The following is a 15,278-nucleotide window of genomic DNA, read 5'->3' as shown; positions in this document are numbered from 1 at the left end:
GATTGATTGATCGATTTAGATATATTTTCACTTTGTGTTCACAAAAACATAGAAAAAAAAACAAGCATAACTTTATTACAACAATCATTCCCTATACAACAATATTTTGTTTTTAATAATCTGATGATGTAGTAAGGTAATCAAAATGTATACTTTAACAACAATTACTTTAGCAGCAAATGGTAATATGAAATTGTGTTGAGAAAAAAAGTGAAGGCTATAAAATTGAAATAAAGATGTGCAAAAGTGTAAGGTATATGAAATGGACCCACATCTATAGAGTTATCTTTAATCAAAAGCCTTAGTGTATGGTTGTAGTAGAAATAGGATATATTTAGAATTCAACTGCACCAATTTATTAGGCAAAAGATTCTGCCTGCCTCCAAAGTTTTGCATTGTTCCGAATGTTGGGAATTAAAATTTAGTGAATCATATGAAGTCTGGAATATTAGGAATGATATGAGCTTTTCCGCGTGTGCGATGCTTGTCAGAAATGATGGAAGATTTTGCTGTTGATTAGCAATTATGGCAAGAAATGAAAATGTGAGAAATGAAGAGGAAAAGGCTGCTAAACAGTCACATGCTTTTTTTTTCTTTTCTTTTTTTGGTGCCATCTGCCAATATTTTGTTGTAATTACCAACATTTGGTCGTTGGAATAAAGAAGGTAAATACCACAGAATGTACTCCTCAGTTTGTTAGTATTTTTGCTCTGAATTGATTATTTCACTGTAAGAATATAAAGCATGTAGTGTAACGTGTGATGATATAAAACATGTAGTGTAACATATGATGATTTGTACACTTTTCTTCCCATTTTATCTTCAAATGTCAAGTACAATCAATGTATGATATTACTGTACTGATCACGTGAAGCAGTTTTATGTACGTACCAGCTGCATGTACCAGCACATATGTAGAATGAATGCGCACCTGTTATACAGACCAATAGATCCTTCGACTTGAACCTGAAAGATGTGTGTATAAGTGTGAGTGTGTGTGATTGATACTGTTTGTGTGCTTGTTTGCTGTGTAACATAATACTCTGTGCTCAGAACATGCATTTTGTTAATGCTTTGTATGTGTACTGCATGGCATATGAAGAATGCACCATGTGTGTGCTCATGTGTGTGTGTATTTGTGTGTGTGTGTATGTGTGTGTGTATTTGTGTGTGTGTGTGTGTGTGTGTGTGTGTTTTGGTATGTCTGTGTGTACACTGATGATTTGGCTGTAAAGATGTATGATGAGTTTTGCTATGTCAGAAGACAAGTTGTCAAAATTGGGATTCTCCGAAGTGCAATGACTAAAAGACTCATGACTTTGTAGTAAAGGCGTTAGTCATACCTGTTGTCCAGTACAAGGAAAGCCCAGGTGATTCATATTGTAGCAGTTGCAGTGTCATTGTGTACATACGGTATACAAACTGTACTTTATATCAGTGTCATTTTTACAACCCCCTGTTTATGTCACAGTTCAATGTGGTTACTGTGTAACTGTGATTGTGTGCTTGTCCCTGCATTGTTTACTCTTGGCAGGGGTAACTCCCATGTCATTCCATGCCAATGACGAATACCATGGGTCTTAGCCTGTGCTGTAGCAGTATGATAGAGGGTATATTGTTCTAGTGGGCTGAAGCAGTAAAGGCTAAATCACTGTTATATTCCACAGATTTATAGCTCTCAAGGGGAATCAGTGTTTGTATTATACGCCATGTGCATTTTGTACCCTGAATGCCTCTTCTAGCATCATATCACACACGTGGAGTTGTTGTGGCGAGTTGTGATTTCGGCACTCTTCTTTTCTGGATTTATCTATAACAGAGTTGAATGTTGATGTTGAATTAAGAATTAAGAGGTTAGTTTCACTGGAAAAGAACACAGGACACCAAAGGATATGGTGATGTACATTATAAGTAGTTTTAATGATTGCATTCACATTTGTACCACAGTATTACATACCATGCATGGTAATTTGTTTGCACCATTCTTCTTGGGAAATACCATGGTATTTCATAGATAGAGATAATTCACTTGATGTTCCCATTCACAAAATGCAATGGTATTTCTGGCCCAAAAGTAGGCCTACACCTCAATCCCCTAGGTACTGTACTAACTAAAGCACTGCACATGCATAAATTGCCTATATGCCACATGTATGGTAATAAGGGACTTGGTTTCCTTGTTGCTCTGGGAGCGTGATTAGATTTTGATTCTGGTTGACCCTTCTTGCATTTGTTCCTCCGCCATACAGTTCAGCACTTCAAATGTAAATAAAATTTACCGATACATACAATGCACTGCAGTAACGTATACATAAAGTACATGTATATGAATGTGCAGTACACCTTCACATCATGCAATCACATATAGCGTGGGGAGAAGGCAGGAAGTGTGTTGGGTCATGAAAGGAATACCCCACTGTACAATAGGTGGTATTCTGTTACATGATTCACACTCAAATTTCATGTGTACTTTATACGCCAAATGCTTCGTGAGGTTTATGTATTTGCGAATTTTGCAAGTCAGGTGCTATTCACGAATTTAATACTACACGATCGCAACTTTAACCAGTGGCGGATGGGGGGGGGGGGGGGGGGGGGCACTATGCACGCACCCCTTCTTTATTTTTTGTTAAAACAAAAGAAAGAAAAAAAATGGGAGGCCTTTAATTTTGTAAAGGCGCCTCCCCTTTATGCACCTTGTGTCAATATATCTGTTCTCCAGAACATTCTGCATGCATGTGTTCATGTGTTGAATGTGAGTATAGGCAGAAGTAGACATGAAGTTTGACTGTTTGTCCCTTTTGCATCCCTGACAATTAGATTCACTTCATAGGCTGTTATATTGTAGAGGTGGGTAATTCAGACATTTCCTCAGAATGAAAAAAAAAATATGGAAACTTCTTTATGATTTAGGGCAAACAGTGGTAATAGATTTCCAGTGAATTCATTCGGACCCTGAAAAATTCCAGTCACTATTCTTGGTACAAAAGGGGAGCGTCTTCTCGAGTGACATGGGTTTAGTTCTTTAGTTCTAGTTTAGTTCCCCCAAAAAATCTTCTTCTTTTTTTCATGAAAAGTACACATTCCCACTATGATGCTTTAAGAATAATATGATTCTGCCTGTTTTCTGAAAGAGGTAAGTCAAGTGCTTTTTCACTATGCTAGAAAAATGAGCATGTGTATAATTCTCTTTATATTTTCTTTATATTGTTGTCTATAGATGCTTGACATCACAAAATGTTGTGGTCTTCTTATCCAGCAATGACAGCACCGAAACTTGAGAAATTTACAACTTTTGAATAGAATGTCCAATTTTCCTCAAACCTCACTGATGTGTTCTACTAATATTGCTGCATTCACTCAATCTACATTTTTGGGGTTTCATTTGCCTAAAGAGAAGCTAAAGCAACACACTCTGCTTGGGTCAAGACACGGCTAAAGTTTTCCCTGCTACATGATTTGAGTTATTTTTGGACTCTCCTCAGTTTGTCAGCATTGGTGAAACATATACACCTGTATATTGACAACTGTGACAATCCCTTGTGCAATAAGAGAAGAGTGGTTGACTTTACCCGTCTTTATCTGACCCCGAGATGTATTTCAGGACAATGACACGTGAATGATAGCATTCAATAAAGTTGATACTGTCTTGTGAAGTAATTTTGCTCCTAGCATTCCTTTTTTTATTCCTCCAGTCCTGAAGGTAAAGTTGTCTATCACTTCAGCCTGAGATAATCCAATCCACGCCTCATGCAGTATATATATGAATAGTTGAATCTCAATATCATATCTGTGATCTGATCAAGAGGTGTAGTTTTGCTGCTAAAGAACAATTTAGCAAACAGATGAGAAAATTCAAATTGGGCTGGGAAAATTCCAGTGCGCTCATTATTTTGTCAAACAAACAATGGAGGACTTTAAGTTTTGTTTTTTCCCCGTCTTGAGTATCAGTAGATCACATCATTATGGTTTCCGCTCGACACTTGAAATTTCATAACATGTTTTTCATTACTGTGATGTCATTAGTGATTTTGCATGTTTGGTACATGAAACAACTGTCAGATCTGCTAATAACAAATATCTTTTTATGAAGATCCCTAAAATAGAATGTGGTTTTTATTCATCTGTCAAGCAGGAGGTAATCCTATTCCTTGGCTTGTCGTGTACATGTACATGTGAGCACAATTCAAGTGAGTTGCTCCTGTGGATAGGTCAATTGCAATATAAAGAGATGTTATAGTCTTGTGACTACGAGCAACTATTTTTAGCGGCCCTTGGATGAAACGCTGACATTTAAAAGTGGTCATGACTTGTCATATCGATTGTCCAACATAAATCTGATATTTTGGCCAATCTACCGTGCGTGTATGACTGCTCTCACTCCAAGCAGTTGTGCCCATGGATGAGATGAATTCTTAGAAAACCAATATTTGTTCTTGTATGAGTTGTGACGGGGGTTCCTTTAGCCGATGTAGCTGGTGCCGTGACAAGACCGTCTTTTATGCACTCTGTTGTCTTCTACCTCCCATTTTTGATATATCTTGTTGGGCTTGAGAGAAGCATTTCCATTTATAACAGGGTTGTATTTATGTTTTCTTTTGTGTGTGTGACTGTTTGTCTGTCTGTTTGTTTTTGAAAGACATTGTGGGATGATGGTGAGGTTTTATATGAGTGTAAGAAATGACAGAGGTTGCAATTGATTGACAAATACGTCAATGTAGGGCAATTTGTCAATTATTTGCAATAAAAACATCTTGATGGAAGAATTTCATGAATCTGAATGACAGAGGTTGTTAAAATGAGGTATGTTATATACAAATGTAAAGACTCCAAAAGTTCATGTTGTCTTTTATCTCATTTTAATGGTGTATTGATTATTGATGTGTAATCTCTTTGCACTTCATCACATATCTGAGATAACTTCACAAGTCACAGTAACCTTCAACTTTCATGTGATTACTTTCCATGCCGTGCATCGTCTTTTTTGATAGAATGTTGCTAAGTTTGAACAGAATCTGGGACTCGAAATTCACTGAGGGTGGAAGAATCATAGGATTGAACTCTGGTGATGAAGGTCAATGTGTTTTCAAGAATTCTAATCAAATATCCATCTGCCATTTCATGCACAACTGGATGACATGTTCCAATCTCATTCTCTTCCCACAGACCGAACTCCATTCCTGTGCCACGCACACACACACGCATTCCAGCCAACTTTTGCATTCCTCGCCGCAAGCGCCACAATCTTTGGAGGACTTGACCGGAGACTAGTCGTTCGCACACATGCCCGGTGAAAGCGAAATGGCAGCTGAAGAAGATGGCCTCATCCCCATCAAGGCTGCCTACAATGGGTAAGAAGCAGAAAGACGTTACAGGCTTGCATATAAGTTAACCCATCAAGCCTCAAGGAGTGGGGGGGGGGTGGAATTTTGCTGCTGAAATTAGAGATCTTCAGTTCATTAGTTGGCACATGTGAATTTCACAGCACATCGTTTATTACAGAAATAATAGATGGAATTTGGTAAATTAGTTGATTCGTCTCTTTTTTTTTTGAATGCCAGTTTGAGAGAGAAACAGGAATTTTTAGTCAATTGTATTACCAATTAAAGACTCAGTTTAATATAGCTTTAGCAATATGGAGGTATTTGAAAGTTCTGCAGCCAAAACAAATGATTACATCTGAACAGCAAAGAACTCATGAAAGGTAATATCTTAATCTACCCAATGAAACACTAACAATGAATAGTAGAACTTATAATAGAAAGCTGCAGCACCAAACACAAGATGCGACTTCTGGGACTTGAGGGTTTCTCTAGTTTAATCTGAAGTTTTCAACCGGAGGCATTTGGTGCAGAAGATGCTCCCCCCCCCCCCCCCAATATGCAGGCCATTTTACTTTCCACTTCCCACAAACTTGTGAATTCATTTATTCAGTGTATTACTTTCCCATTATCTTGTCATCAAGGCTTGAATACACGGGTGAATTCCCTTGACCCTGGTGATGGGGGTTGTCCAGTACTTGTCCAGTACGTGTCCATTACTGTGTTTACAGATGAGGTGTCAAGTTCTTAAAATCCCATCAAGGAATATGGAGTCCAAACCTTGACATTCCTGGGCTGTATTTCTGCTTCACTAAAGAATCTCACAGGAGTCTCCCTGTCTCCTTGAGGTGAATATATAATTCGAAGCAAATTATAAATGATGCACGCTGTGATAAATGATCCTTTGACGCTTTAATGATCATTTTTAAGCTATTATAGACCAATTCCCATGGTAAAGGCTTTTATACGGAGAGGAATGCAAATACTTCTTCTGTGCAGTCCCAAGCTGTTACTTGCTTCATGACTTGGCAGAAGTTAGGGACATTATGATTATAGAATCATTGGTCCTACACCTACCTACAGACTTGAGCAGTTGGGTGGGGGGGGGGGGGACGGTTAGGAGATGATGAAGTAACCTTGTCATCCAAGGTTAAAAAGTTTTACAGCTTGAGCTACTGAATTGGCATCTGATGAAAAGATCTTGCTGGAAACCGTTGATTTTTGCGTCCACATGGTGCTTAACTACGAGTGGGGACCCCCGCGGCTTGTGGTTAGAGCGCTAACCCTGAGATATCTCGTGGCTCTTAACATCGAGCTAACCTCGAGGTTAGCTAACTACGAGTGCGTCTACACGGTCCGGTCCGTAACTACGAGCTTAACCTCGAGGTTAAGGCTTGTCGTCTGAACGTAACTTATATCACTCTTTTTAAACCTGATCTGATTCTCACATGAGAAAATGAAGGCAAAAAAAAAAAAGAGAAAAAAAAATGATCATCCTTTGATTAGTCATCCTTTCTCCCATTTCCCTATCTGTCCTCCGCATCTCATCACCCATGGTGAATGTCCTTTTGGGAGTCTTAATGGAACTGCTTGATGCGAGTTCAAAGGGATTATTAAACTCTTAATTGGAAATCACATTCCCGACAGAGGGGACTGCAGTTTGATTGAAAGCACTTGAGAAAAAAAAGAAGAAGAAAAAATGTCATGGGAATGGTTTATAAATCACAGTCTTGATGCACAGTTTATTATCTGAAATGGCATCCCCTTACCATCTCTGTCAAGTGATTTTCTTATCGTGACGTTGATGCTTCTTTTGTTTACGTAGATTTCAAAATCATATATTATCTCGTTTTCTCCCCCTCCCTTAATCTGACCAGATTGGTGCTTGCAAATTTCGGTATCACAAATGCGCTGAAAACTTCTGTGCATGCTGAAAAGCCCTGTCACAGATGCGCTGTAGGATTCCACGGTGCTATTGTAGCTTCAGTTTTCTTGCGTGCGTTGCAGTTCCCATACGATTCAATGGAGTTATTTGTCTGCTTTTCTGTTGTTGCCCCTTTTTCTTGGCTATAACTCAGCTTAAAAGAGTTGAAAGTTTCTAAATTTTACTGATTTGCGGTCACTAGAGTCATGGTTCACTACTGCAAGGCTTCAATGTGCTGGTCACATGATGGAAAGCGAAGAAATCTTCAACAAAAAATAACCATGGATAATTAAGACAGAGCGTGATCTGCATGTGCAGCCAAAACTAGGGCAAGTTTGTCCCCTGAGCTATCCCATAATGCATCTAAAACGCTGCTGTGCACACAGCAGTAGGTATTGGCAATACCGAGAATTGTCTAGTGATCATGTCATAAATAAAGATACAGAGGGACATGTTTGCTTCAGTTTTGAAATTGATAACATTTGGTGTAGAAAAGGAATGCGAGACATCACTGTCCAATACTGATAGAACTATGTGAAGTTTTTGTTAAAATGGATGAGCTAATGTAGTGACTTTAACCCGTTGAGGACTGGCTGATTTTGCTACAACATGCATTTCCCATAGAGACTTGCCTGAGTATACTCAGGACTCATCTTCAACAGGTTAGAACAGGAATGCTGTAAATATAATCCTGCAGTATAGGTATTTTTACCCTTTTTTAACCCGTTGAAGACGAGTCCCGGGAATATTCGGGCAGGTGTCTATGGGAAATGCATGTTGTAACAAAATCAGTCTGTCCTCAATGGGTTAATTAAGAGACTAGTTACCTCTGTTTCACTGTGTAGAGAGGTAACACTGCTATAAAAGCTAGAGAGAGGTGTTTTCATAAGCTAGGGAGAGATGTTTTCATAAACATTAATTTAATACAGAGAGGAGAACTTTAAGGGTAGGAGTGATTTTACGGACAGATAGGAAGCAAGGTGGGACCAACGGAGGAAGCAAATGATGCAGAAAGGGTCATCCCACACACCCATGGGATGACTCTTTGCTCCCAATTCACAAACCTTTAAGAGAAGGTCAGCTAGCTCTTTACCCTACATCCGAGGACGGGTTAAGTGTGAAACAGGGGGGCCAAGGTTGAGGATGTCGTGCATCCACTCGCACCCCAGAAGGCCAGGGAATAGATCACGCCTCCATTTTTACAGAGCATGGCGCCGACCGTTCTCCTCCATGTGGCGTCACGTAGAAGACCCTTGGTTGCCTCGTTAATCTGAGAATGCGGAAGGGTGGATGGAGAAAATCTTAAAGTGCAATATGACACTCCTACCTCCAAGTTGACTTTAATGGCGTAAAATCAGATTTAACCAGAATGGTAGAAGTTTCACCAAACGAGGCTTCGATTAGAAAGTTTGTGGACATATAGCAACTCATACGTCCTCCACAGAATAGTGGGTTTTATTGTGTCGAGGAGTTATCCTAACTCCTCGATTGTATCCACATAAAATGCATCCACATAAAGCTGATCTCACTAACAGCTCCATGCCATTTGTAATTTGCTTTCGACTGGTGTATGTATCACCTAGTACATAGACTACTAGTATGCAAAGTAGACACTATCCCCCACCTTCAAGGGTCTGACAAAGTACCATATTTAAATGAAACAGCCAGGACTATAGAACAACTTCTTGTAAGCCTACACTGAATCAAGTACAGGAATTTTGGCAAGCCATTATTGTCGCCAAAGTTCAAGTTTTCTTTTCCCTTATGTCATGAGGTACTTACTCTCATTATGAAATAGTAATTTTGAGGGGGAAGCTTTTAGATTGTTTAAACGACATCAGTCGTTCGATATTATAATTTGAATAGCTCCCCCACTTGGTGTACACGTTAGACTGCAGTTGATAAAAATAGCGGCGTGATTCATTCTTACCCTGTGTGCGGTGCAAATACACCGAGAGGCTTTGGAACAGACTTGAGTTAAATCGTTGCTAGCCTTTCAGCCCAGTCTGTACAAGAGTTTCTATGACAGATTGGGGGGGGGGGGAGGTTAAGAAGAAAAGATGAGGGAAAGGAAAAGCAGAAGAAAGACCAAGGAAGGAGGAAAAGGAGGAGAAGTTGTCGCTGCTGAGAAAAGAAAGAATGAAATGGAAGGCAGTGGCCAAGGAGACGAAATGAAAATGTAAAAAACAAAAAGGACAAAGCTAGCTAGGGCTTGAATTGCACATGGCAGTGATAGTGATGGTTATAAAGATGAAGAAGAAGAATGGAAGGTTGGATTCGAAAAGAATATTAAGGTTAAGATGAAGGAAGAGCTATTATACCATGTGTGTAGAGAGCATTCGGAGGTGTGAATTTCAATGTCTCAACTTGAATTCATTCAATCACCGCGCTCTGATCAATCAAGCTTGGTTCTCTTTAATATATATTGGTTCATGTCTGATGAGAGGATGCGGACGTACAGTCGAGCCATTCTCTGCCCACCGTTCTCACTCCGTGCCTCGGTGGCGCCCACTTCCTTCCCCTGGGTCTCACACCTCCCCCAGACTGACACTCCTCCTCCTCCTAGCCCCAATCCTCTTTGTGGTCCTCCATTAAAGGTCAAATGTAGAATATGCTTAGTCTTGATTAATTGGATATTTGTCCTACTTGAGGATGAAACATGCATGTACATGTATTCAGTGCCAATTTTTGTTTTGGTGATGATAAATTTCTTTTTCTTCTTCGCCCTCTGACATTAAGGACATTCTAGTATTCTATCTTAAAAGATTTGCAGTAACTATGACAACAGTTTAAAACGTAGTTAATTGATATGCTGTTGCATTTATTAGAACATATTTTGGTCATTAGGCATTCATTTCTTTTGACAGGACTCCCATTTTGTGTATGTGGGACTGACAAAAGTAATGATGCTGGATTGCAATAAATCAGTACGAGAAGTGGCTGAGGATGGCAGAACTGATTTGATTTATCTAAAATTTGACTTTTAGAAATATTCTTTTCAGAGCTTTGGCATTCATGAATGTCCACCAGTTATTTACTTGAGAAAAGTAACCTCTAGCCTATTATTTCTATCTGCATTCTTTGTATCCTACTTTGTAGGTTGATTGTTCATAGCTGAGCATAGAAACAAGGATAACAAACTGTCATGTATTATGATGTGCACATGCAATTCATCATGCATTCATCTTTATTGCAATGTAATAAAATACCTGCAGTATATACATATATACTGCTGTATGTGATGAAATATTTCCACAGATTGTGGTTAAATGGCCTTGATTGAGTAGGATGTAAATTTTTGGTTATAAATTTGGGTTACATATCACTAGCATTATTGTTATTTCAATTTTATGTCATGTCACACTTTAGCCTTGTACTTAAAAAAAACCCAATAAGAAGCAAAAAAAAAAAAAAAAAAAACCACTTCCCGTTAGCTGTCAGACTTGAACATCCAAACTGCTGATGTTGTTAATAGTGACTCTACATGCCATAGTTCTGGCCAGCCAAAACTTGTCGTACAGCAATAGGCCACTTTCATAATGTATTCAAATTTATGGATGTTTCATTCCCGGTAACATAGAGATGCGCTATTATATTAACCTGCGCTTCTTGAATGAAATTCAGTTGCTGGAATCCAGTTTGCATATATTGCTTGTTGCTGTGTCGGACACGCCTCGGACAAGCTTTCAGATAGTCAAGAACAACCTTTGTTTAAGATGTATACATAAGGTTTGAATATGTTATGAAACAGCCTATTACAGGCTGTTCACAAGTATGAAAACTGTATTCAAAGGACATACTTTGCCAACTTGTCTGATAAGAAAAGTGGGCCATAAATTACTCTGTGACACCCTGCACAAGGTATTGTTGCTGGTTTGTAACACTAGAACAAAATCTTTGTCACCCATTGATCCATTCTCATTGCACAGCTCTGTATGCTCAAGTAAATTAAAGCTCCCTTCATTTTATTATTCATGTACTTTCCATGGCCACCCCTGCCATCAGCATTCTCGGTTGAAGCTTCTCGCCTATTCTTCAAGGCATTTTCTATCCATTCTTTCAGAGGCCGATACATTTTATTGTAGACTTAAACAAGACTATATGCCAGTGCATCCGTGAAAGGTAATGAATGTGAACACCGCCCCCCCCTTTTTCTTGCACAAACAAGATTATCAAATATGAGTGCACAATCAGAATTTTTATCTATGATGTTTGAATATTTTCACCAGGCAACAACACAATGAGAAGTTACAGACTACAAAACTTCTAGTTTGTGACCATTTTTTTCCCTAAAGAGCATGGTTTCTTATCCTGTTTTTGAGCCACTAGCCATTCAAACACTGCATGGGTGTGTCCACCATTCGCAATTTAACTGGTCAGTCAGTAAGACATTGCAAGTCTTGATGCACTTACAATCAAAGAGGGGTTTGAGCATATTGCTGCAACTTGCTCATATTCTTGTACAACATCCTCAAAAGTCAGCAATATGCTGCAACATCCTCAAGAATTGCTGACATGCCAAAAATGTAATGAAACATGTGAAGAGCATAATGTACATAGCTTGATAAACATCAAACTACTTCAAACTGCATCAAAATTTGTGCACAAAACATGAGACAGAACATTGAATGTAAGCAGCACAAGAAATAAGTCGCGAAATATTGCGTGCTATGTGCTTGTGATGTGCCCTCCATGCACATACAATTTCTTCAATATTGTCACATTCAGAGCTGGAAACATGCTCAAATTTCAAAGTGTGGTCCACTCTGAAGTATGCAAGCATTGTGGTGGAATTGACTCTAAAATCAGACTCCCCAAACTCTTCAAACCATTTAACAGCACATGAATGAATGAAGCAAAACTCACATTTGAAAATGCCTGTAGATGTAACCATAACAGGTCAGTTGTGATACTAGTGCATGTTTGAGAGAAGGGAATCAAATTTACTTTCAGACTTAATTACTGGTAACGGGAATCAGTTACTAAGCATGTTTACCGACACATGCTTTTTACAAGTGTGACACCTTTTATATATGACACATATTTGGCTCGCTGCTTTTATTCCCTTTCAGAGAGGAGATTTGTACATGTAGTCTAGTCCCTTATGATGAGACACCCCCTCCTTCAGGCACCATGTTACATCATTTAGACTTGAAGATGGGATACATCTTGCACTGTGTGCTGTCTGACAGGCAGATTGAAAGTGTAACTGTAATCAGTTCAGGAGGAAGTCTGCATTTGATCCATGAAATCAATTTGTGTTTGCCATATTGGAATCTTACATCAGTATCATATACTGTAAAACGAGGAATATTCGCGTGCATTTCAATTTCGCAAATTTCGCGAGAGCAAAGACTCGCGAAATTAAAATGTACATGAAAGTTCTTGTCTTCACTATGGGCATTGAATGTTAGAGGCAACTCGTGAAAATTTCATGCCGCGAAGAAGGCCGTCAGCTCCAATTCGCAAAGATTTCATGCCGTGAAAATATGTTTCACACTACCACTTCGGCCCTGCGTCATGAAACCAGTGTCAGTTGAAATTGCCTTAATTGCAGCAACTTTGGCAGTTGTCGGGCAACAACTGATCAGCCATATTAAAGTGGCTCACTGTTATGATAGCCACAATGAGTGTACCTTGATAATTCGAAGTCTTTTTAATGAGCCATTTGATTCAACATCAGTCCTCTTCTACCACTTCAATGTTTTGGTGATGGATAATGCTGACTGCGTAATTCCCTAGCATGCAAGAGAGATTTAGATAACTTCATGAATAACATAGTAGAACCCATAGACCCTAGTGACTCATGCACAATCCGTCATTGCAGTGTGACCAGCCTTGCAAGCATCCTCATTTCTTCGTTCTCTCTCTCTCTCTCTCTCTTTCCCTTCTGAGCCCAAAATTAACCTTCGCCGGTACTCTGTTCGGTAATTTACCCTCCACCCCAAGCTCATCAACCGCAAGGTGTGATATTGATTTTTGGTTACGATCCGTGGATGAAGAGGATTTGCCAATGGGAGCGTGGCGTTCCCTCAAAGTCGTTGATTCGTTGGAGGTGCAGAGAGAGAAAGATAAGAGTGTGAAGAGGTAGCGCAGAAGAAATGAAAGCCAGAGAAAATATGTACTTAGGTCTTGGCAATGGGAAGACATAAACTGAAGAGTCGTATATTTTCCAGGAAGTTATTGAGAGACATTGAGGAAATTTGAGAGAAAATGAGATAGAGATAAAAATGAGATAAACAGAGGCTAGCGAGAAAACAGACCCAGTGAACAGAAAAAAGGGAAAAATCAAATTTATTATCAGACAGATTGGCAAACAGCAAGCATACAAAATGTTCATGTTATTTTAAAGTTATTTTAAAATTACATTTATCCCATCTCTTAATATCAGCAGATTAGGTTAGATTATGAAGCATTCTAATGATAGATAGACTTAATGCTGTTTTAAATTACCCATAGCAAGGGACAAAAGAATAACAGCAGTTTAGGCAATGGATGTGTTGGAGTGATATTCACTTTGTACGTAAGTGTGCGTGTCATAAAATAAATTAATTGATCCACATGTATTAGTGGGGCTACTGGGATGTATTCCATTCATGTGATCTTTTGTTGGTTAGCAGGCTGTTCATCATTATGCAGAATAATGGGTATTACAATAATTCATCATTGCCAACTCAACCTTTGATTTCAGGAAATATGCAATTTACCCATTTATGAAATAGCAAAGAGTGGTGGCAGTGTTTTAGTTGTTATCATCATTGGGTAATTTGTTTGATTGATTATGCCATATAGTGTTTCTTGTGTGATTTCAGTCACGTGCAAATCAGTTCTTTGTAGAGAATAGCATTCATATGATCCACTGTGGGATATTATCTCACTGTTACTGTTAGTCATCACTGCAAGCTTTTTTATAATGGCTGTTGCCTCGTATTATCATTATTTTGTCATATGAAGATAGAGTAAATTACCCAAATTATAAATGCTCCATCTATTCACAAAGGCAAAACAGTACACAGATACTGCTATGAAGGGATGCTTCATCTGTTAGTCCCATGTGTACAATGCCATTAAATTTGCTGCACATTTCTGTAGCCATCTTGAGTGGTCACTGAGTGTAACACACCCCTATGCAGTGATATCATGTGTATTCCTGCCCGAAGAAACTCAAGCTCATCCTTTGAGTTTGTATAGATCTATCTATGTTTACGTCTGTGCATGAAGTTTATAGCTGTTGATTTCAAGGGAAAGAGGAGAAATCTACAAAGGAAAAAATATACCTGTTATAAGACCCTGTAACATACAAATCATGCCTACTGTGGCCTAAATGTACTCACACAAGTCTGGGTCCAAATTTAAAATGGATGCAGGATAGTTTAGGGTTGGGATGCTTCTAACCTCTTTCCATGGTGACTAGGTCAATGCTGTAGGCATGCAAAGAATACGAGGCAGGGAATAAAACAGTTATTATTCATTCATTTATTCATTTATTCATCATCTATCTATCTATCTATCTATCTATCTATCTATCTATCTATTCATATTTTATCACTTCCAATTCACAGTTTCACAGATATTGACCCACACTATCCCATCTTTATAGTCAAAACTGTATGTGAATATGCTGGGTTTGCAAAGGGTGCAGTCATTCATGAAAGAATTTCTTTTTTAAGTTGGAAGTTGTGTTCATACCTCAGCCTATGAATCCTAATGTTCAGTCAGGGAAGGGGTATGAGAACAAATTGGTTACTATCATAATATTTGACAAACTATTGCATTCAGAGAATCCTGGCTTGATAAGTATAATGGGAATTTTTCAGTCATCACCACAGAGACACATGCTTTGGTGCTCTTTGAATTTCCTTATCTGGCTAGCTGACAGAATGGGGGGAAAAGGAGCCATAGATAGCCACAGTTTGTAGGCTGAGTACACGTGGTCCTCAGACTAACGAGTGTTTTAACGTGTTGACTTGTGAAATGATATCCATGTTGCGAGCTCTCTGTAAATATTAGCTCATGAATACCAGATGAACCTC

At 38.8% G+C, this 15,278-nt stretch overlaps 1 protein-coding gene across 4 annotated transcripts in view; it reads left to right on the top strand.

Moving 5' to 3' along the window:
* Positions 1-15,278, top strand: part of LOC139741454 (protein kinase C iota type-like) — a 127,868-nt gene that overhangs the window by 34,756 nt on the left and 77,834 nt on the right. For all 4 annotated transcript variants that reach the window (XM_071652040.1, XM_071652036.1, XM_071652038.1 and 1 more), the window contains exon 2: positions 5,167-5,351. In XM_071652040.1, the coding sequence (XP_071508141.1) occupies positions 5,284-5,351 (68 nt within the window). In that variant the 5' untranslated portion in view covers positions 5,167-5,283. The remainder of the gene's footprint in view (positions 1-5,166; positions 5,352-15,278) is intronic.

The sequence above is a fragment of the Diadema antillarum genome, unplaced genomic scaffold, assembly GCF_040938485.1.
Source record: "Diadema antillarum isolate AM-2024a unplaced genomic scaffold, OU_Dant_1.0 seq00000931_RagTag, whole genome shotgun sequence".
Taxonomy (NCBI): domain Eukaryota; kingdom Metazoa; phylum Echinodermata; class Echinoidea; order Diadematoida; family Diadematidae; genus Diadema; species Diadema antillarum.
This window is presented reverse-complemented; position numbering and strand designations above follow the sequence as displayed.